Here is a 23,110-nt window from a genome sequence, read left to right as displayed (position 1 = left end):
CAACTTCGCGTCTTTTTCTCCATCGAGCTAAAGGACTGTGGGATGGGCGGACTCAAGACGATGATGAGCACATTCACCAGGTTGCGAAATTCGGACGAAGCCTGCTTACGCCGTTGCTGGAATGGCCTCACGCCTGAAAGCATAGGGCCCTGTAAGCCTGTAGGAGCTGAATCGAGTCTCACGTGCACATGCGGTGGGAATTCGGGACGGGATGGGATGGACGGGATGCACCATCACTACCACCACCACGACCAGCACCACCAGCACCTACTTGTTTCGATCACCGCCATTTCGCGACACAGATTCCCACAGCACAGAGAAAAATCACGAAACCAGCTTGGTTTCCTATCGCGTTCCCTTATCGCCGGCTGCTGGTTTCGCGGCCTGCATCTCGGCTCTTAATATCAGAGCAGCCTATCTGGGCCGCCTTAACAGCTGCAGTTAAGAGACAGGGGTGCCTCTTACAGCAGTGATCGGCACCATCGTCAGCTCATTTTTGTCGGAAGTTATCGCAAACCTCGCCCGCACATCCGCCGCCAGCAGCATGGGCGAAGAAGAAGAAGCTAGGCTGCGGGCTGCTCGAGTTTGAGTGTCCCAAGGTTCCGTTCCATCGAGTTCATCATCAGAGAGGTACCAGAAGGGAGAGGATGTACGACTCGTTGATGCAATGCAATCGGTGCTTCTACTACCCGTTGCCTCGACCTGCAAACTTGATATCGTAGCGGCAAGTTCAAGTCATGCGAAAGAGAGTACAAGCACGTAGCAGTAGCAGTAGCAGTAGTAATGGTGTACTCGGTGCTCGGTGGGCTGTGGTGGAACTGGTTGTTGTAGGGTTACCCCGTCCGTCCCCATCGCCGTTTTCCCCCTTCCCTCGTCGTTCCCTCTTGTTAGTGGCAGGCGAGGAGCTCGAGCCGGGAAAGCTGTGCAGCCTGTTTGCTGAGTCTGAGAAGCCTATTGGGCCGTGGCGGGGACGACCGTTACGCTGGGCAAGGGAGGGGTTTGCGAGGCGCTGCAGATGGGTGGACGCCTTTCAACAGGTAGGTGCAGCTTCAGCGTGTGCGCCGACAGTCGGTACGACTCGTCCAGTGTCGATCGTCGATGGTCCGTCGGATGCAATAGGCATGTATGGGGGAAGGCTATCTATCTGCCTGCGTGCCTGCCTGCCAGCCAGCCTGCCTATCGCGTGTTTGTGCGCGTGAAGAAAAAGCCAGTGTACAAAGGGGAGAGGGGTGAAGAATGCGTTGCGACAGCGTGTATTGCTTTTCTCGCTACCCTCCTTTCAGCTTGCAAATTGCCCGTGTGCTCCGGCGGGGGTCCAGAGTCCAGAGCGTCTCTAGAAACCAGAGAAGCGGCCGTGGCGCTGCGCCATCTGCATAGAATCTACCGGGATTGAGAGACAGTCGCCCACGAGACTTCGAGCCTATCAACCCGAGGGCCGCCGCCTAGCGATTGAGTTGTTCAATGCCGTGGCGCTATCAGTCTCGCCTTCCTTCTTTCTTCTTACCGACCACGTTGGAGCTGCGTCGTTTTTCCCTTCTCTATTTTCCCCAAAGGTTAAAACAGTAGCTCCTCCGGGCTCAGCTAGCGGCTTGGGACGGGATTTTGTATTACTCGTGGATCGCCATCTTCTTCCCACGGCTGCATGTGTAGTAGATGTAGCTACCGCTACCTCCGTCTGCCGTCTACCGTACCGTACTTGATTACCCAAGCCCCTTCCCCTCCAAATGCTGCCCACTGCACACATGGCTTGGGTGCATGCAGTTAGTCTATCGGCTTGCCTAGCTCAATCTCTGGGGAGCGAGCGACCTGTTGCGCCTTGCTGGGGATAGCTGGGTTTAACGGCGTCTAGTCTTTGCAGGCTCCGAGTAGTACATGCACACACAGCCTTGACTGAATAAGGGAGTTGAATTCACTATTCCTATCAGAGAGAAGGGTGTCCTGAGATTGGTGACTTGTACGCAGGAGTATCTGATTAGCAATACAGCGTGCTTTCATTTTCCCTTACTGAATGACTGACACCAATGCATCACAGCGACTGACTGCCCAACTGAGTCTTGTTGATGTTTGTTTCTGCTCTATCAAGAAAACATTAATAAAAAAGAAGGCGCCGCTCTAGTCCCAACCCACTTGTGGGTTAGCCTCACCCGTCTGAATCCTCTTTCCGTCCCAGGCTTTTTTTGACAGGACGAAGACGCTCAAAAACCATTCTAAGCTTGACCGTTGGGCTGAAGTCAATGGGGCAAGGGGGTCCAAGCCAAGGAGAAGGATACATCAGCCGTTACATCGAATGCCAACATGGGGTGTGTCTACGAATTATCGGATGTATGATGAAATGGCTAACCGATCTGGCCCATTACATTATCTTGGTGTTGACATCAACAACAAAAACAGCCGAACAGTACTCCTAATGATCAGTTATTTTGATGTCCGGTTGATCGGTCTGCTTGAGCTTTCGGCTTCCTCCTAGGTACGTTGCTTTTGGGATGCACGTCCGTCCGTCCTCTTTGTACATACACACATACATACTACCTACCTACAACCGTGATGGATGGCAGGGGAGCCGGAGGATGGATCGAAATGCGTGCGGAGGTGGATGGCTGGATGGACATTGCCAATCACCCATCCATCCTACCTACCTGCTGTATGTACATACAGAGCAGAGGAGAGAGGGAGGTCGATAGGCTTCTGCCGCGACGGACCGACTCTTGGTGTGCGCGTGTGAAGCCTGACCAGCCTGCGTGCAGCAAGGCGGATTAGGTAGATTTGGCATGGCGATATGACTGGTCCTGGCTGCTGGAAAAGAGTGCATAGATACCGGTACAATAGAGTAGCAATCATTGGCCTGCATACAGCCTACTGCAGACCGAGGCCGATGACTGGAGTGATGGCAGCCGAATGCACACATTTGCATACTGCCACTGCCACTACCTGACTACTCGTACATACCCCGACCCCGACGCAACCACCCCCCAGCTCCGGGAACAAGACAAAGACAGATCCTGGCACTGGCCTGCCCTGTGGGTTCACATCGGAGCTGGGCTGGGGCTGGTGTATCGTTTGGGAAGTATTGTGGGTAACGTAGGATATTGTGGCATGGATGTATCAGTCAATCGGGACTGGCAAACTGGAGGTGTAGCTGAAGATACTTCTTGTTCCCTCTATCTCTCTTGGCCAGACTCGACAACTGCTGCTGCTGCTGCTGCTTCACAAGCACGGATAGGCCAGTCGTGGGATGTCGCTTTGTACATACCTATCTACTTATTTACCGGCTGTGCACATGTAGGTAGCCTGTGTCCATCTACATACCTACAGACTGACTGATAGACAGCAAGAATATGAGGTGGTCAACTGCCGCTATCACTTACCTACCTACCTACCTCGAGACTCATGTAGTCTCTCGATGTATCCTTGTCTCTCTCTTGCTCTCTCTCTTCATCTACTTACCACCTACCACCTGCCACCTACCACCCGCCTGTCTACCAGCCAGATGGTCATGTACGTGTGTACGCATGTATGTATGTATATATGTATGTACGTACTTGCACGACCCACGGAGCTGTGAGCGTGCAGCACTTCCAGTCCAGTCGTCAGTGTTGAATTGAATTTGCCCATCTGAGTTGAGGGATGGGATGCTGGCCTGATTTGGTCTGGTCTTTTCTTTGCTCGCCCCACCTATCGCTGGCCTTACTTTCCCTCGTCGCAACTGCCCTGCTGACCCTGCCGACCCTGTCCTGTCCATGTTCTCCTCCTCCGGGCCCTGTCGACCCTGTCCTGTCCCGTCCAGTCTAATTGCCTATTGCTACTTCCCAAATCGTGACAAGTTCCCAATTTACCTCGATTTACTCAAGCTCGAGAGATTGCTGCAACCCAAGGGGGTGATAAAAAAAATAAGTTCCCCCATCACCCCCACAAGGACCGGAGTCGTACGGTTCTGCTCTCCATTCCCACCTTATTGGCTGTTTATCCTCCCACGACTGGTCTATGAGGCGGTGCGGGTTGCATATTGTGTTTCTTCGTAGACTCTTAATACTTTCCTCCCTCTCCTCGACCCCATCCCGACGACCTCTGTCCGTCACAGCCACTCAACTACATACTTACTCCTTTTTTTCCTTCCCTTTCTTTTACTGTCGGGTGTTGTGTGTTTTCTGTGTGTATATTCGTTGATCATGTATCTGGGAAATCCTGATCACTTATCCTTACTAATCAGCAGTTGATGCGCTTCAAGGTCAGCTCCCCGCTTGGGTGCGCGCCCACGAGTTGAGACGTGCGACGTGTGAGTGAAGGAGGGCAAAAGAGATCCAAGGTCCAAGAGGTGGCGAGAAAGAGAGAAAAAGGTGAAGAGAGCCAGAGCCAGAGAGAGCAGAGAGCCAGAACACGCAAGGCACACACACACACACACACACACACACACACACACACACACATAGACAGCAAAGTAAACACAAAAAAAGAAGCCCGACTACAGGGGGAGGACAGCCGCCGGCGTACTGTGAGAGAGACCGGGAGAAATGGCGGCCGACACATATCCAGCTGAGCCTCGACATGACGGTCGCGGCTCTCAGAGTCTCGACACTCCGGGCGCATCTGCTTTTGACCAGTCCCTAGACCCCACGATAAGAAGTTTATTCGAACAGCAAGCTGCCATCCAGGCCAAGCTAGCTGCCCTCCTGCCTGCCAAACATGATCCCAACAGCAGACTCGAGCTTGACATGCTGCGGCACAAGCTTCGGGCCCTCGAGGCATATGCAGAAAACCAAAGTCAGTCCTTCTCTCCCTTTTTGATCTCTGTCCGCACCACATCGACATATATATACACATGTATATACTTGATTTGGTATACCCCAATATCAGTTCCAGCGTCATTGACAATCTCCCCAAGATCTCGCCACCGCCATACGGCCCCTCTCAGATGCCGAGGAAGCTCGGGCGCTGCAGTATAAATGCGAATGCATCGAGAGCTCATTGATCGACCAAGGTGAGCGCAGCCTCTTTGTTTTGTTTTTGGCCTAGCGTCTCTGTGGGATCCCATCATCTAAGACGTGTACCGGTCCGAATAGGCTTAGATCTACTTGATCCCAATTTCCTCGAGGCATTGAGGCATCCTGCCCAGAGCGATGCACCGCCCGAGTACAGTACTTGGCTTGAGAAGAACGTATCCTTCTATGACCCCATCTTCCGCAGCTTGAGGATGAGGGAGACTCTACCCGTAATCCCCAGGAACCAGGCCCCCTTTAAGTGCTGGGACGAACGATGCCTGTATTACATATATGGCTTCGCCAACTTCGAGGACCGCGACCAACATATGAGGGACCACGCCACTCCTTCCAAGAGAGACTCTGGACTCTCGGTAAACAGCGTGCCGCACGTCGTCTTCCCAGAGCACACCACGGCGCGGCTTTTCAGCGCAGACCGGCTCAAGACGAACTCTATGGTGCCCTTACCGCGGCTTTCCGTGCCCTCGAACCTGGCCCCTTGGCCCCTGTCGCTCAGGTCAGAGATAGACGAGAAGCCCCAGTTGCATACGCTTTTGGTAGCGACATGCCAATGCAACACCGAGGTTCGATAGATTCCGAGATTGACCTACCACCACTCAAACGAAGCAGAGTCAGCCACGGGCGATTGGAATCCATTGGCGAGCTACGTCTGCCTCGAGATGCTGGACCGTGTCTTCGATGCAAGGTCCAAGCCAAGCCGGTATGTTTAATCGTGACCAACGTTGCTGTACTGCCTCGGGGAGACCGCTAATATCTGGATAGTGCGATTCGCAAGATGATTGTGCATTCTGCGCGGAACCTCCAGCGTCCGCTGGTGACGAGTTCTGGAGCGTGCTAGGTTGTCAGCGTGGACCTCTACTTGTGTTGGCTGACTACATGCTGCCAGGTAAGTTTGGTTTGCGCGCTCGGATGAGAGTGGCATACTGATATCTTCTACAGAGATTCTATCCCCAAGACAAGTCCAGACTCCGGTCACTTCTCCCATGGCACGACGTCGCAATATGAACGAGTACTTGGAGCGGACTTACATTGTCAGCCCCGCCATGTCAGATCTGGTCAAGTCACATCTCGACTTTGATGATGGATTCTGGTGGACGGAGGACTTGGCTTCTTTGCCGATCGCAAATCCCACCACTGCAGCCTACTCGAAGGACCCCATCGATCGAGCTCCCCCCCGTTCTCAAGGTTCTCGCCGCCAGCTGGAACGCCGAAGGCATACCGTTCCGATTTTGGGAACTGTTCAAGTTGAGCGGTTATCTGTCACCTAATCGAGAGTTGGAAAAACAGACATACCCCGTGCTTTACCGGGCAAAGTTGCTCCTCAGGGAGATTTTGTTCTATGATTTGCAACAGACCGAACCTTCTATTAGAACGGATGTTAATATGGCAAACGCCCAGCTTCTTCCGGAGGATATCGATTACGACGGACGAAATCGATTGATATACAACTGCATGACGCAATTTCTGCAGTCTTTCGAGAGCAGTACGATACGCAGGGTGCTTACGGAGCCCAAGAGTTGGCTAGCGGTTTTCCTGTCCTTGTGCATCTTCAGCATCGTGCGAACGATCCTAGCGGATCTTATCTCTACTCCTTCGCGTGGAGGCTCCGCACATGCCCAGTCAGCGATGCCAATGCCCACGGGCGCTACAGCGATGCACAGTGTCTACAAGCTTCTCGTCAGCGTCTTTGCATGGTCGACCCCGATGGTACTTGACGATCCGGGGGTGGACATGGACGACAGCGACAAGTTCTTGTTTGCAGCCACATCAGGCGCCATCCGAAAGGACGAATGGCCACAATGGGGAATACGCTCATCGAAGGACTTTCTACTTGGTCTGGGTAGCGGGTACCTGGCCGACAATATTGGGTTCAACGGCTTTTTCAGGCAGCGTACGCCGATCTATCGGACTGTGTCGTACCAAACCCCGAGTGTGGCGACACAACTTGGCGAGCCGCGGAAACCCGTGCCGGAATGGCGACCGATCGAGGCCTGGGGACAGAGGGCCGAAACAGCAGAAGTTGGCGGGCCCGCGTTCGGCTTAGAGCCTGCCCGGAGGCACACCGTTGGAGAAAGCCCAGCCTTCTCGCGAGCCATAGCTAGGGGCCTGGTTTCTCCCAGCAAACTCAGGACATCATACCACCGGCCACCTCTCCGTCGCGTCTACTGCTCCAAGTGCAACGAATATCCGGAAGGATTCCGTGGGGAACACGAGCTAAGGAGGCATACGGATGCAAAGCACGCTGCTCTTGTCAAGAGATGGGTATGCACTGAGCCACAAAGCCATAGTCCAAGCTCGCCTCAGCCTGTCATACCGCTTGCCAAATGTAAAGCTTGTGTCACGCAAAAACGGTATGGTGCATACTACAATGCCGCCGCCCATTTGCGACGGGCACATTTCAATCCACACCGTGGCGGCAAGGCGAGCGGAGATTGGCCTCCCATGACTATATTGAAAGACTGGATGCGGGAAGTCCGGCAGTCCATCGATGTCAGCAACGAAAACGACAGCGACAGCGGAGACGAAGAGAGCGATGCTAGGATGGTCGAAGAGTTTGCCATGCCAAGGCAACCTTCATACCTAGAAGCGCCGCGGCTGGCCCCTGCTCCTCCGCCCCCTCAGGGGCCTCTGCTGGCACCGTCAATAGCGCCTTCGCTCGACAGTGCGATGCACAGCAGTAGCCCTATAGCGCCCAAGATCGAGGACAACCGGAATAAGTGTCCTCACCCTGACTGTGGCCGAGTCTTCAAAGATCTTGCGGCACACATGTTGACTCATCAAGAAGAACGGCCGGAAAAATGCCCCATTGAAACGTGCGAGTACCATATCAAGGGGTTCGCTAGGAAGTACGACAAGAACCGGCATGCCCTAACACATTATAAGGGGACCATGGTATGCCCCTTCTGCCCAGGCCCGGGAACGGCGTACGAGAAGGCCTTCAATAGGGCGGATGTCTTCAAACGCCATCTCACCGCCGTCCACAATGTTGAACAGACCCCGCCCAACAGCCGCAAGATGATTATTACAGGCAATAGTTCCCGTGGTGGCGGAGATGCCAAGTGTTCGATTTGCCAGACGCGCTTCGCATCGGCGCAGGAATTCTACGAGCATCTCGACGACTGCGTTCTTAATGTAATTGTGCCTACCACGCCAAACCCGCCCCCAAGGAGGGTGGTGGTGGCGCCTCGACCCCCAGCAAGACGGAGGAGAAAACGATTCGCGTTGCTACGGAGGACTCGGACGACCGGAGCCGACACGAGGATGACGACAAAGCCAGTACCGCCTTGGACCCTACGGAGCAGAGGGGGCCAACCGCGACAGCCAGCAGCGCTGGGGAGATAAAATGGACGTCGATTCTGACGGGGAGAAGTAGTAATGAAATCGAGACGAGCAGCCATTTGAAAATACGACAAAGTGAAACAGCAGGGAAAGCGCCCCCGTCAAGATCGGGAGCGGACAGGGGCGGAACTTGATACCAGTGCTCACAGCGAGCGGGGGCAGAGAAAAAGGGGAACGTCCAGAAGGCAAATCTCGCCTTGAGCCTTCTTCATCTTCTTTGTTGTCCTTGCTGTTGATAGAATGAGAAGCGAGCGAGCGAACGATGGCGAGAACCCATTTCTCTCCTTCTCGGGAGAAAGAGAGGGAGCGAGAGGACGACGGAAGAAACGACTGAATATGATCATCTATGCCCATGATTATATAAACGACCACCTATTCACACACACACACTTTATCTTACTACTTTGGACGAAAAAACTTACTTCTACCACCACACATTTTTTTAGCCCGTGTATTTAGATACCACTTATAGTTATTTAGTATAACGTCATACAGTTACGGCGCGCAGTTTTTATCACCAGGCTTTCGAAACTAATACCAAGCATGGCTTGCTTGTTTAGATATCCATGTCCATTCAAAGAAGGCGTATTACGTAAGGGACAATGACAAGCTTACTGTCTTACCGTCTATCAGCCAGGATTGTGAATACTCCCCCTTTAAACAGTTCATCCTCCAAGCAATACCTATCGCACACACCATTTTTACGGCACAAGAATACGATAGCCCGATGTAAGTGAGAGGAATCGATACTGCTTCGTTTTCGCAGTCATTTCGATCTGGACGCTAGACCGCATATAATTGCGCAAAAACAAAGCCCCTACTTCTTTACGACGCCCTTTTCGTGCAGTCTACCCTCCTATAAAACAGTGTAGCGCGCAAGAGCCGTCTACTCGATCATGTCGATATCGTCCAGAGCCGGCGCGTCGGTGGCAGGTGCGATATCAGCCGGGGCGCTCGTGGCGTGCTCGCCAGGGCCAAAGTAGTCGGCCATCTCAGCGTCCAACTCCTCCGCCGTCTTCTTGGGCCGGCCTCGCGCTTTGCGCTCACCACCATCACGGTCTTCCTTCTCCCGGGCTTCTCGGCGCGCACCAGGTCGTCGTCCCCTGTCGCCACCACGACCATCTCCTCCGCGTCGGTTGCGGTGCATGGGGCTTCGCGATCGGCCACCGGATCGTCCACCAGGCACGTAGCGGTCGACGTCGCGGTCCCTGTTCGAGTAGCGGTTGGGCGACAATGAGCGGGAACGTCCGCCAGGCACCGTTATCCTGTCGGCTAAGGACCGGCCGGGCATGTAGGCCGAGTCGAAAGGGTTGCGCCTGGGTGCCGAGGGCATGATGGAGAGACGAATCGGCTGGCCTGTAGAGTAGAGGCTGTTAATTTCCCAGGTCTGATCTGAAGTATAGCTCATGTCTGCCTACCCTTTGCGTTGGCGCCGTCAAATTCGCGAATAGCCTCCTCGCGTCATCGCTGCGGTTGTACGTAACGTACGCGGTTCCCTCCGAGCGTCCGGCGCGGTCGTAAAGGAGTTCGACTTTCGTAACATCTCCGATTTTGCCGAAGAGCCCCTGGAAGCGCATACATATTAGCTGAGGCCCGGCCTCCTAGAAAAGGACCCGTTTTCGTAACTTACCTCGAGATCCTCTTGGGTTAATTCGTAGTGCAGATTGTCGACCTTGACCTTGGTGCCGCGCGCATCACTACAGGGGTTCGACGGTTGGTTAGCAAGCGCTTGGTTTAATGAAGTGACAGGCTAACAAATGGAGACGAACGATGATGAAGGTCCAGGTGATCGGTTGCGACCGCCGCGAGGTCGTCCGCCGTAGGCTGTCCGAGATATAAAAGTCAGCCATGGGTTGTTGGTATGGTCGGGCGACACCAGGAGCGCGTAGAGTACGTACAGCCGGCGTCCTCGAACTTATCGTGGACCCATTCCCAAAGCGCGGAGCAGAATGTCAGCTCTCCGTTTCGATTTGTGTCAATGCTTGCCAAGGCTTGAGGCTTTGGGCGGTAGGTAGGGTTGTTATCTTACGAATCCATCTGGCGCGAATCGTCTCTAGTTGACTGTCTCGCAAAACGAGAGCGCTGGTTAGCCGGGCATTCAATGAGGTGTAACTCTGTCTTTCCGTCGTCGTCCACGTCTTCATCCATCGCAGAGCCGGCAGCATTTCTGAACATGTGTTGACATCATCGTGTAGCCAGCCGCGTTTCGCAGGGTTATGCATGCATATCTTGGTCTTGTTCGAGCTGGGAGGCTTGCTGTTTTCCGACGGAGCGAATGGAGATGGAGGGATTCTCTTTTCGAGGGATAGTTCAAACAGGGAGGAGAGATAGGAGTTTAATCCACCTATGGCCGCAGAAGAAGAGTGGCCGGTTAGCCTCCCGTAGTTGGTTGGTTTCGCGGTGCGTTGCATGAACATGCAGGGCGTACTTGCCTTTCTGACGCCATCGCGAGGGTACGAGTCTCGCTCGCGTAGGCGACCGTTGTCCCTGTCCCTGCCGCCGCCATTGCCGCCGCGTCGAGGACGAGGGCCGCGCTTCTTGTGCTGTTGAAAAAGGGCGACGATGTTAGCTTGGAGCTTTGAGGCGTTGCCGGCGTGATGACATAACACAACGCGGTCGTGGTCAAGTCTTTCAGGAAAAGGGACAGGCAGGAGAAGGGGAGGACCAACCTGGGAATCAGCAACGATTTCGTCGAGACTGCGATCCATGATTTATGATGGTTCTTTCCTTGGCGTAAATGTTCTTGGGAATGTGGTTTTGGAGTAATGTAGAAGTCTGAATGGGAGAAGGCAAGGAGCATGAACAGAGATCCAAGTAAGCTTGCTCGAGTGCTGCATGTACAGGTACGGCCCATTTAATTGGGCTTTTATGGACTCCTAAAGTGCAGTAGCCGGAGCTCACGACTCAAGAAAGTGGGGCGCCACCTGCTGAACACGCGCTGAAGCTGCGCTGGCTGGGCTTGTGTTTCAGCGCTTGCTTGCTTGCTTTTACTTACTGCTAAGCAGCTGGCAGGTTATTTGGTAGCCTGGTGGTCAACCCCAATAATATGATATAAGCACATAAAGTACAGTCTATGACGAATGGTTTACAGCAGACAAATTATTTGGTACACACATACGTGGATGGCTCAATCGTCCAAAGGATCCGGGGAGTCCAGTCCCACGACAGGGCGCTGTAGGGAGCGTCGATCTTGGTCGTCCAGCTGGTGTGAGGACAGGGGCTCTTCAGGTAGAGTCCAGTGCTCGACGCAGCACCGAAGTGGCCGGGCACCACGTTGACCTCGGCCTTGCCCTCCTTCGCATCTGTGGCCCCCTCGACGCTCGGCAACAGATCCTCGTCCTTGGGGGCAACGGTCAGCGTCAGCCGCGAGCTGACCAGATCGCTGGCCGGATCGACCGAGGATGACGGGACATCGCCGCTGCGATCTGGCTCGGCGCAGAACATGATGTACGACCCCGGCGTCACGATGCCGTCCGAGGAAGACTGACTGGCCGAGTTGTTACGCTCTTCGAACGCCTTGATAAACACGTCGATGTCATCTTGCTCAGGCGCCGCGTACGTCGTCTCCGGGTCCAGCGAAAGGAGGCCTTGCTTGGCGCCCCATCCACCGCCGCCGCTCACTGTCCATCCAGAAAAGTGTGATTAGCACAAGGGGGAAAACGATCGAGCATCAGCCTCTACGTAGAACAATGCAGCACATGAGCATATGAATAAAGACTTACAAATCTTATGCATCCGGCATTCAGCCACTAACAGCTCCCCATAGATCTCGCGGGCTTCGACGTCTAAGCGCCACTCCTCCGCATCCTGGTTGCCCAGGTAGGTCTTGAAAGCGGTATCATACCGCATCTTATCGACCGTCCACGCCGGCATGACCCACGCCCACACCCCCATGGGCGAGGGCGCCTGCCCCGTGCCGTCGCCGGCCAGCCAGGCGGCCGCCCTCTTCTCAAAGAGCCGGGGATCAGCGCCTCGAGCTCCTTGGACGCCGGCGAGACGACGCCGTCGACCTCAACCTGGCGCACAATGTTGCCCAGGCCCGCCACGATCTTGCGCGGCGGCGCGATGGGCATCAGCGGGATGCGGACCGGCAGTCCTTCCAACCCCCGCAAGCAGGCGACCTCCTGGTGAGACTTCTCCTCCAGCCGCGTGAGCTCCATCGGGTGGTGGCCTGAGGCGGAGGCGGAGGCGGAGCTCGCCAGCGACCAACGGCTGGCGAACAACGTAGAGCGACGGCCATTCTGGAAAAGGGTATTTGCCAAAGGTAGCGTGACGGGTGTAGGAACCTCTTGATCATCGATGTTTTCAACTTCATGCGCAGTGAACTGGACCGCAGAAGCCCTGTCCGGGTGGCCTTTGCCGGCAATCTTGCCCTGCTCCCATAGTGACGGTAAGAGCGACGCAGTACCACCGTAAATAATCGACAGGCCCTGGTTAGGCTTACTGTGTAAACGGCACGGGTCCGCGATACCATCTACCACGCCGAAGAGCACATCAGTGTGAGATTCACCCGCTGCCGACGTGGCTGACGCATCTTCTCGTGGCTGCTCTTGGTGGAGAGTGCCGAGCAACTGGGACATGAACCCTGATCCTCCGACCAAGACGCAAGTTCCGGCGAGGCCAGAATTACGGCGGTGGTCTGTTGTGCTCTTTGATCACCATCCCGGGAAGCCCCATTTGATACGCTCCCGCCTTGATGACCCGAGCCCTTCAATTGGCGTTTGAGAGAGTCGAGGACAGCCCCCTGTTATTTTGGTTTGAGCTTTTGCTATCGCTATTTTGTGAGGCAGGTAGCAAGGAGCACTGCACTTACCTTGGATGGCCTGCCTGTGACGGCGATACTCAGCTGGTGAAATGTTCGCCGGGCAGAATGAATGGCAGGTGTCCTGAGATACCTAGCCTGCAGGCCGGCGAGGTTCCGCACCAAAGACGCCCTCATATCAATGGTGGGAGAGGGTGTTATGGTTTGGGTATGGCAGGGTATTGTAGGTGTCTATCTGTGTACATGGATGACATGGTTGAGTTTGGAGCTTCAGCCACATCAGAGCTTATTAGAGATGTGGCTGAATTTGACTTTCCCGAGTGACTGGAACCCCCTTGCCTTGCTCAGCCGGAATATCAAATCGGTTTCAGAGTTGAGGATGGGAAGCACATCATCCGCCGTGAAGATTTGAGTTATTTTTTTAATGATAATAGTTTCAAAAGTGTAATTGGCTGTTGTGTGCTAATATACGGTAATACTGGTTATTTACTAGACGGACAAGACGGTGAAAAACCTTCCAAGTCCTATAGGACGGAATGTGCCTGACGCCACTATGATACACCACCCACAAAGGAATCCCTTCACCCCTTTTCCTTTCCGGCCTCCCGCCCTCTCCCGTTCTCCCTGTAAATCTGTCTCTCTTCTCTCTCTAATCCGGTACTAGTACAAGCGTATGCATATGCTTTGAAGAACGAATGTGGACTATATATATGATACCCACCCATCATGTCGTTAGGTTCGTAATGTGGTAAGGAGTGTTTGTGCTCCGACGACTCGCTAGGTAAAGCAATGTCCTCTTCAGTATCGGTAGGGGGCGTAGCCATTGTTGCCATACCCCGCATTTCCACCGTAGCCGCCACCGCCTCCCATGTTGGGTAGGGTCGGTTCGCGGCCCATGGGCGCGGCGCCGCCAATTAGGCGCTCTTCATCGCCATGCATCGGGGTGCTGGGCGTTAGAGGGCGGGCAGAGCTGTTGAACTGGGCCGCGTTGCCATACGGGTTGGCTGGCTCAGCCCCGAGATAGCGATCGGGGAGGTGTTGCGAGCAAGCGGCTGCTTCTCCTGGACGTTGTCCGTCACCGAGAACGTCGTGCTGCCGTGCGACTGCTTACGATCCAAGAGCAGCGAGTTGCGGGCATCGAGAGGAGTGAGCGCATCCGTTTCACGTTGCATTTTCTCTGTAAAGTATTGGTCAGTAAATTTTATTCGACAGGCAGACTGTATGATGAGGACTTACCCAGCTCCTTTCTACGCTTGCGATGGGGGTTCTCCTTGCAGCAGGCAACAATGGCATTCCAGGCGACAAGGATGGCGAGAATACCGGTAAGGGCAGATTGCAGAGCAATCAGCACGACACCCGTAATGGTCTGGGTGGTTTGCTGAATGCCAAACTCCTCCACGAACACCAGAATGCAGACGACGGAAAGGACGCGAACAGTCTGGATGGCGATGTTGACCCAGTTGCTCGACTTGCGCTCGTACGGTCGGCTCCAAAGCAGCACGATGAACATACAGCCTTCGATTATGAGCTGTACAATGGTCTGGACCATGCCGTGTCCGTCAGTCGCGGCAAGGCAACAGCCCTTGGCGAACATGTAAATGATGGTCGGGACGAAGATCCACCAGTAGTCCTTCCTGTAGGATTCGTAGAATAGACTGTACTTGACCCAGATGTCCTTGTCGTCGTAAAGGCCAGCCGAGTCGCCCTGGGTGTCCTTCAGCTTCTTGGCCGTGCTCCAGATCTTGTAGGAGAAAAACGCCAAAATGGCCGTGAAGAGAGCCAGCGTCACACCTGCCAGAATCTTGGCAGCCCAAGAATCGCCATGCGTAAACTGGAAAATGCAGTACAGAACCCAAATACCGTAAAGCAGCATGATCAGGGAGGTCACAGCGCGGGCAATAGAACCCCAATAATGCTTGCGGAACCCTGTCAGAGACTCGGGGAAGCTGCCAAACAGAGCCCAGAACTCCAAGACCACCTTGACCAACAGAATACCGACCACAATAACGCCAATAACAATGGCCACAATAAGGAGAACCGTCATGAATGTGTTGGATTTCGGGACACTGAGCATCTGGACGTAGCCTGAGATGCCAGATACAGCAGACCGGATGCTCGACTCCGTCGTGGTAGCGGCGGTTTCGTTCGCGGTCTGGGTGGGGTTCGCGATGGTCTCGATATCTCGGATGGCCAGCGCAAACTCTTGCATGCTGCGCTTGATGAGAGAGCCATTGGCAGTGTTCGTCGATCCGTCGGGGAACACGAGAGTCGCATTCTTCAAAAACTGAACGCCGTCCATCGTCAGGTTTCCGCCCGTCGAGTTGCGGAAGTTGTCGATCGACATCTGCATCTGGGTCCATGGGATGAGCCCCGTCGAGAAGGCGAAGTTCTTGGAGAAGCTGCGGTAGACCTGCGGCACGTTGACCGACATCATGCCGTTCATCGCGAAACCTTGAAAGACACCGAAGACTTCGGTGAAGCTGGGACTGACCGTGCCCGCTCCACCAGCGCCTGAGCTTGCCGCTCCCGCACCCGAGAAGGCAGCTCCGGCGGCCGAGACGCCGGATAATACCAAGGCAGCGCCAGCAACACCGGCCGCGACCAATGAGACGGCTGAATTGTGGGCTGTCTTGCCGTTAGTGACTTGCGATTGGATGCAACCGACATCTTGTCCGCCGTCCAGAGCCTTCAGCTGCAGGGTTGCCATGGCGGCAATATCGGGAATCTGGAAGGCGATGCTGGGAATCATATCGGTGTACTGGGAGGGAATATCCTGGCTGCCCTTGGCACCGAACGTGCCCGACGGGACGGGGCACAGCTGTTCCACGTACGTCTTCGCCTCGCACGGGTTGAAGCTGTTAGCGTATACCTCCTGGCCATATGCCGTCACCTTCAAGAGAGCCGTGACGTTTTGTCGCTTGTTGCTCGTCCCTAACACGTCAAACGTGACCTTCTTGGCGTCGTTGTTGTACTGCATGTTCGATTTGGTGATGACGATGTCGCTGCTCGTCTTGCAGTTGCTGAAGTCGTTGGCCGTCAAGATCTGGTCTCCCACCACGCCCACCGCCATAGTCGTCGCCCATATCGCCGCCCGCCTAATATTCCACCCTAAGCCGGACCGGGCCATGGTGAATGATGATTTCGTTCCTCTCTTTTTCTTACTCTTCTTTTGGCGCACAACGTCGCCTAACGTAGCAAGGAAATTCGATATATGTGATGTGTGGTGATGACCGTGTTGGTGGATGAACTGAAAAAAAGCCGACAGCTGTGCTCTACAGAGATGTCGTAGCAATTCCAAAAAGTAATAACCCAAATAACCCAATTCGAAGTCGACAGTTTTTTTCCGTATAATCCTAGACAAGATGCCGTGGTTTTTGTTTCGTCGGGTTCAAAAGCGAAGTGAAAAGAATAGGGACTCGCAGAGTGCACACACAAAGAACAACAGCCAAACAACGGTAGCAACAAAGATGAGAAAGAAAGAACGGCGTGTTAGTCAAGAGAAAAGAAGTTCGAAAAAGGCCGAGGATCAACCTGGAACGAAGAAGAGGCAATAAAATGCCTTTGGGGAAAAGGATGGGCGCCTGTGGTTGTCTACAATGATGGTGGTGGTTGAGCCGTCGACCGTGGGAGCTGGAGAGGTGGTCGACGATGTTTGGATGGGGGACGGGACAGCACACGGCGCATAGGTGAAACGAGGAGTCTGTATTATCGGTTCAAAAGTCGGACTCGGTCCATCGAACGAGAGGGATGAATGAGTGTGGTGGTGTGGAGAGGGATCCTGACTTTGTTTGGAGTGGGAAAAGAGATAGAGAGGGAAAGAAGGGTGTAAGTTGTGGGATAGCAGCCAAGTGGCCAAGCAAATGGGTTCCTCGAAGGGAAAATGGTTGGTGAAGAGTCAAAAGCAAGATACGCAACGACAGGCTCCTGGATCAGCGGGTGGCCCAAGATGCGCCCGAGATCCACGACCGGCCAGCATCTGGTTGCAGCAAATCCCCCTGACGCTATCCATGATCGAACGCGCATCCCTTCTCCTCCTCTCAATCCATATGACGACGGCCTAGTGGACGGGAAGGGCGTCGTTCGTTCGTTCGTTCGTTCGACCCCGTCCAGTCGACCCCGGCTCGGAGGCGGCCAGCCCCTTGTCGGATAACTGTTTGGGAGAGAAGCCAAGCTGGGCCCACGAAACCCCAGCGGGCAGGGGGCCTGCAGGGGCCTGCTGGGGACTGCTGGGGGCCGCTAGCAGCACTAGGCCGCCTAGCGCTCTGGTTGGCTGCAGGGGACGGCTTAGGGGGCCCGTCTAGGCTCTGGGCCCCGTCCCAAGGCTCGTCCGGCTCTTGCTGAAACGGCCACAGTCGAGCGCTAAGGCGAGATGAGGGAGCCGAAGGGGAGGGTTCCTGGCTCTGGCTCTGCAGCACACACAGGAGCAGCCAGAGTCCCAGTGCTCTGGCGGCCCAATAGTGACCAAAAGGTCATGCGACTGGTTGATCGATCTCGCTGGAGATAGTGATATGTAGCATGGTCGCAACAGATCGGCAGTCGACAACGACGGACAACTACATTAGCAGGTTACTAAGCCTCCCAATCCCACCAATCCCACCAATCTGCCACAGCCTCCCCGTCCCAAAATCGACGGTAATTGCAGCAGCCCATCCGGTTTCTGCCAACCTTGGCTCAGGCACTGTCCCGTTTGATGACAAGTGGGCGGGCCTGCGCACCACGCCCAGCCCGCACACTCCAATGACTCCATCCCAACTCTGGGCGGCAGGCATTCGCCGGTGGAGTGGCTGTCCACTAATCTTGCGCGTCAAAACAAAAGGGTTGATTGATGGCCCAAGGGGGCTGAGCATGACCCGAGTTAATGCAAATACCATCATCGGAAATGGCAAGACGGGCCACCGAAAACTTGTTTGCCAGCCCTTCCCTACGTGTCAAACGACAAGAGACGACTCGGCCGACCTTCCAGAAGCTTTCCATGTCTAATATCGGATAATACGCGGCACCTGGACAAATGGATTTCCGCCAGCCGTCTGGTCCCCCAGTGCCCCATCAACCCATATTTTCCACAGAGATACAGGAGACGAGATGATAGATCCGATCTTGCTTGAGGTTACAGATTGTCTCGCCTCTAATCAAAGCGACCAAGGCTTGCAGGCTTGCGACTAATAAAGCCTACCCATCACCTCATCAAATACGTAAGCTCCCGCTCGCTCGGGCTTGGTAGATCCAAGTAATCTGCCTACGAGCCGACATATTTTTAGCACCTCAGTGCCATCTCAAGGTTTTGCTACCCGAAAGGCATCCAACATTGGTAGTGGTACGTACGTCGTGGCTGTTCGGCGTGCCATGTACGGTACTCGTACAAACAACGTTGCCGGTTGGTGCGACCCGCTATTCCGACATGACATCGCATACGATATATCGCGGAGAGATGGCAAGTGTGGTCTTTGCTGCATCGGGACTCTCAAGAAGGACGGTTAATTTGCGTAAGACGCTCGCCGTGCCGAACGACGTATTGCTGGCTCAAGCTTCATCTGCCAAAGCCAAACTAAGTAGGCCTATATGATCCTTTGTCATTCATTGCCCATGGGGGTGGCGCAAAACCCATGTTCCATGCATTGCCATCTTTAGTGCCGCCAACCAGCAAGCCAAAGTCTGGCATATCATCACGGTTTGATTGACTTGGTTTCCTGGACAATTTGAACAAGACGTGATGGTATATGTGGTGGCTTAATGGCTCGTGCTGAGACCGAGACCAGGTTTATGCGTGTTGTCAACCCGAGGAAACAACTGGAAACGGGATCAAATCATGCTGAAGAGCGTAAAGTCTATTGCAAAACGAATCAACTCGGAAGAAAGAATACAGGCCGCCGCCTGCTCTTTAAAAACCGCCCATGTTGTAGGTAATAAATGTGGTTTGAAAATCAAGATGTATCCAGCCCCTCGCTTCATATTCGTTACCGTAATGTGAGATAGATCATAGGAAATCCCTGGGCTCAAGTCCCTGTCACCCCAAGCAGCCAAGTTTCCAAGGTTAGTCACAGTAAACACCCCTCCTGATAAGTCCTGAAAAAGAATTGCCGTAAATCACAGACAAACTTCACTAAGAAACGCCGCTTCCATCCATAACACCGTATTCCATGAACGGTGGCGGATCCCGATGAATCCGCACCGTGCAACCCCCTTTTCACTTAGCGCCAATGCAAGGGTATATGTATCGCGACAAAAACAAGACAAATATGCAAGTCGAACACCGGTTCAAGAGCTATAGAAGGAGCTGTGGCCCTGGTGAGGCGAATGTGTATACGGTGACACCGATCCGGGGTTGCTATAGTGGTCCTGCATCGTAGGATCGGTGGAAGTGTCGTACGATACTTGATTTCCCATCGGATCTGGCATTCCCAAGGCATTGAAAGCCGGGAAAGCCTCCAGCTGATTCTGACCGCCCATGAACGTGGTCACTGGCTGGCCGTACGGGGGCGCGGTTGATACAGGCATTGGGTGGTACTGCTCTTGTTGGACGAATCCACCAGCAGTCTGGGGCATGGCCAAACCGTGGCTTTGTGTAATTGGCGCGCTATACTGCGCCGAGACAGTCGGCTGGTTATAATATGACGTGTCCAGCGTTGCACGACTCATGTCTGAGTACGTATACATATTATTATTCATTTGCTGGAACTCGACAGGGGAAGGGTTGGAAACAGCATGAGGACGCGAAGGGCTGAACTGCTGAGGGCCCTGCTTAGACACGGGAAGCAGATTGAAGTTCCGAGGTGGAAGGTCCTGGACTGGGCTGATGATGGTGTCCTCCTTTAGATCTCCATTCTCGACGAGTCTGAGAACAGGCAAGCTGATATGCTCCATGTGTTTGGCAAGGTGGACAGTAAGTTTCTTCCAAGTTGGGAATGTCTTGCCGCAAAATCGGCATGGCTCATCCTGAGGGCGACTTCGGGTCTCCTGATGACATCTTTCTACCTTTTGCCAGGTTGGGTCATTGCCGCCAGATCTTTTGATTGCAGTCTTGGTCTTCACTTTTGGCTCAGTAAATTTATGCTCGCGCACAAGATGCTGCAAGAAATTGTCCCTTCGGTAGCAGACGTGGTGACAATCTTCAACATCGCAAGTCCACCATTCCAGGTGACGATGTCCCTCGTTCTCATGGCGAACCCAGTCGGCCTTCCTCTTGAACATCTTCGGATCACGGCAAGGGGCCCAAGTGCAGGTGAAAGGCTGGACATCCTCGTGGACATGCTTGGTCCAGTCGGATGGCTTCTGAAACTTTCTGTGCGTATAGCAAAGCTGACATTCCAGTTCCGCCGGGAGCGACGACGTCGGTGGTATTGGTATTCCAGAAGGAAAGCTTTCAGCATTTATACCGTTCTCTAGTGGAGTGGCTTCACCGTCGGGGGAGTCTGAGCGAGCGGAAAGGGGATCGACCCCTCGAGCATCACCTCTGCTGTCAAGAGGAGCCGCAGACCCGCCCTGGGCCATGCAGAGACTGCCACACATGCATGACCCGGTATTGGCCGCCTTGAGATGCTTGATTTTGAGGTTCTGCAGGTTCTTGTATCGAACAATCATCTGATGTGCAATACGCTCCACTAAGTAGTCGTTTGTCTTGTCTAGGCCGGGGTTGAGGCGGAGAATGTGCTGCTGGAATCCTTCAAACGTAGGGACGATGTCCTCCACCTCACCTGGCTCAACTTTGATGTCCGAATCGTCCAAAGCATCGTCCTCGTCCTCGTCTTCATCGTCGACATCTAGCGTTGACTGCGATCCGGCCAGACGGGCCACAGGAGGACCACCTTGTTTCTTTAATAAGCCCACAATGTTTGGCGTCGAATCGAGGTTTCCACGTTGAGGCATCTCTGTCTTGCTCCGCGGCCTTCGGATTGTATTTCGTACTGTTGCAGGGAAACCAAATGGGCTCTTGGGAGAAGTAACAGGCGTTGCTGCGTTGATCGAACCGCTTCCGGCATGAGCAGTGCCAATGGATGCAGCGCTTTGGGCCATTCCCACCAAAGTGGTGTTTATGCTTGGGATTGCTCTTTGCTTAGTCCAACTGGTAGCGCGTGAAGGGGGCGCTAGACTATCTTTCGACTCTCGCCTCTCGCCCTGATTGGCTTCGTCCGACGTAGCATCATCTGTGGTGCTGCTGTTCCTGCGTTTGAGAAGGTTACTCGCACTGGACTTGCTAACGATCCTTTGCAGGATACTTGGCCGACGAGAAGTCGAATTGCCTCTGCTGATTGAAAGTTTCTTCAAGAAGTTGCCGCTCACGACTCCCTCGACATCTACAACGCTTGGTAGGCTTCTTCTTCTCGTCCCCAAGTGGCCGCCCGAGATACGATCGAGCCATTGTCATGACACATCTCCTCGAACCGTTGAATAGCGGCCTGTGAACTTTCGGGCTGCAATTTTGCAGATGCGTTATGCGATATGGGATGCACCACCGGTGCGTCAGACCAATTACGGCCTTGCCGCATGATGTCAAGGTCGGCCTGGGTGATCTGGCCACCTGAGCCATCAGTCTGGTAGTACGTCCGGCCCGGCTGGTGCCTGTTTTCGGTGGTATCTCCTAGAGGAACCTCCGTAGATGGTATATTGTCATCCATCACGTTACTCTGGACAGGTGTGGAAGAAGTCTCTGGATCACTAATTGGGAATCCAGTAGTCTTCTCAGTGGCATCAGATACCCAAGCGGCGACATCTACGTTGCGCTCCTCGATATTACGAGTTGCGGCAAGTTGATTGATACTGGTTGTTCTGTCTTGAGAACGAGCCTCAGGTGCGAGCCCGAGCCGCCTTGTTGAATGGTCCGGTATCCAGCATCCTTGTGCTTCATGAGACACATTGGAAGATGATCCGTGAAGCGTAACATTGGACAAATTGTCATCCATGCTCCCCAATTGATGCGCTGGGTCTGACCCAGGGACCTCCGGTTCAAATGTGCGCTCAATTGCATGCACAGGTGGTTGGCCGTCCTTGCCCCATAGTGATACAGTGACTCGGGGACTTTGCCCGGCCATGTTGGCGTGTCGTGGCGCGAGGCTGTCGTGGTTATCGTCACTGGACCAGCCGCCGCTGTTCGAGTCCGGCGTGAGCTGGGGGGCCGAAGAGCTGTGGTCAAATGAGGTGGAGTCTCGTGGTGGGGGCTCCTCCGAATTAAACTGGCCGAATGTCGTTTGGCTATATTGATTTTCGGCCCAGCTTGAAGCTATATTTGGTTGGCTTTGGTGTTCAGCAGGCTTCGTACCAAAGTCTGCAACTTGGGTTGCGAAAGGCAGGGACGAGGTATAAGTCGCAAGTTCTGGGTTCCCCGTGCCGCCGAGATGTGCTATTTGGGGCCCCAGGAAAGCAGGTGCTGACCCTTCAATGTCATTGAAGTCAGCACCGAAGAATGGGTCGTCGGGCTCACTAAAGTCGCTTGGTTGATAGGTCGTCGAGGTGGTAGTCGACTCGGCTGGTGTATTGGAGGCTCCGGTGGGAGAAGCCGAGTTGCTCTGTAAGTGGGATGAGTGCGGCGACAGGAGCTGCTGTGAATCTACAGGGTTGAGGGATTGGTGATAGAAGGTGTTCTGGGGTGGGCTGTGGTGGGGCACGTTCATCCGGTCTCTGGGGCTGCCGCGATGGTCATGTAATGAGGCCGGCGAAACTGTATATATTGAAGAAGACATGGTGGAGAAAGTGAAGGGGGTGGCCCGAGGTTTGTATATATGTCGAGTCGCAAAGACTGTAGGACTTCAGCTCCCGGTGTTGGAAGGCAAGAGAACGTTCATGCTCCGGCGCAAAATCCAGCGGCGATCAGTGGAGGAGCGCGCGCGCGCGGAGCTGGATGAAGCCCTGTGAGCTGATAAGACTGAAGCGCAGGTCAAGGAAAAGTGTAGCCAGAGACGGGTCGTGTATAATAATACCCGGATCGCGAGTATTGCGATCAAGATCTCAATTGATCCCTCTCGATGATACGGATGGTGAGATTGAGAAGGTGGAAATCTTGCTCGCTCCAGATCGAAAAAGG

The 23,110-nt window shown here is 54.2% G+C and overlaps 5 protein-coding genes across 5 annotated transcripts; 1 reads left to right on the top strand and 4 right to left on the bottom strand.

Moving 5' to 3' along the window:
• Window positions 1-4,508: 4,508 nt before the first annotated feature.
• On the top strand, window positions 4,509-8,367 carry PG997_003213 (Zinc finger protein RME1; the record flags this gene model as incomplete). Its single annotated transcript, XM_066807528.1, has 8 exons — window positions 4,509-4,758; window positions 4,880-4,975; window positions 5,058-5,530; window positions 5,757-5,880; window positions 5,934-6,049; window positions 6,135-8,126; window positions 8,162-8,270; window positions 8,297-8,367. 8 exons carry the CDS (start codon window positions 4,509-4,511, stop codon window positions 8,365-8,367), a joined length of 3,231 nt encoding a protein of 1,076 aa, XP_066671146.1.
• Window positions 8,368-9,219: 852 nt separating this feature from the next.
• On the bottom strand, window positions 9,220-10,183 carry PG997_003212 (RNA binding domain-containing protein; the record flags this gene model as incomplete). The annotated part of the gene is made up of 4 exons (XM_066807527.1): window positions 9,220-9,720; window positions 9,752-9,898; window positions 9,964-10,030; window positions 10,089-10,183. 4 exons carry the CDS (start codon window positions 10,181-10,183, stop codon window positions 9,220-9,222), a joined length of 810 nt encoding a protein of 269 aa, XP_066671145.1.
• Window positions 10,184-11,432: 1,249 nt separating this feature from the next.
• On the bottom strand, window positions 11,433-12,913 carry PG997_003211 (uncharacterized protein; the record flags this gene model as incomplete). Its single annotated transcript, XM_066807526.1, has 3 exons — window positions 11,433-11,953; window positions 12,056-12,276; window positions 12,321-12,913. The coding sequence occupies 3 exons, from the start codon at window positions 12,911-12,913 to the stop codon at window positions 11,433-11,435; spliced, it is 1,335 nt and encodes a 444-aa protein (XP_066671144.1).
• A 980-nt stretch (window positions 12,914-13,893) lies between these two features.
• PG997_003210 (transient receptor potential ion channel) lies at window positions 13,894-16,222 on the bottom strand (the record flags this gene model as incomplete). The annotated part of the gene is made up of 3 exons (XM_066807525.1): window positions 13,894-14,018; window positions 14,093-14,272; window positions 14,332-16,222. The coding sequence occupies 3 exons, from the start codon at window positions 16,220-16,222 to the stop codon at window positions 13,894-13,896; spliced, it is 2,196 nt and encodes a 731-aa protein (XP_066671143.1).
• A 3,128-nt stretch (window positions 16,223-19,350) lies between these two features.
• PG997_003209 (uncharacterized protein) lies at window positions 19,351-22,769 on the bottom strand (the record flags this gene model as incomplete). Its single annotated transcript, XM_066807524.1, has 2 exons — window positions 19,351-21,334; window positions 21,391-22,769. The coding sequence occupies 2 exons, from the start codon at window positions 22,767-22,769 to the stop codon at window positions 19,351-19,353; spliced, it is 3,363 nt and encodes a 1,120-aa protein (XP_066671142.1).
• Window positions 22,770-23,110: the final 341 nt, after the last annotated feature.

The sequence above is a fragment of the Apiospora hydei genome (assembly GCF_038363865.1).
Source record: "Apiospora hydei strain CBS 114990 chromosome Unknown utg000004l_segment0_segment0, whole genome shotgun sequence".
Lineage (NCBI taxonomy): Eukaryota > Fungi > Ascomycota > Sordariomycetes > Amphisphaeriales > Apiosporaceae > Apiospora > Apiospora hydei.
This window is presented reverse-complemented; position numbering and strand designations above follow the sequence as displayed.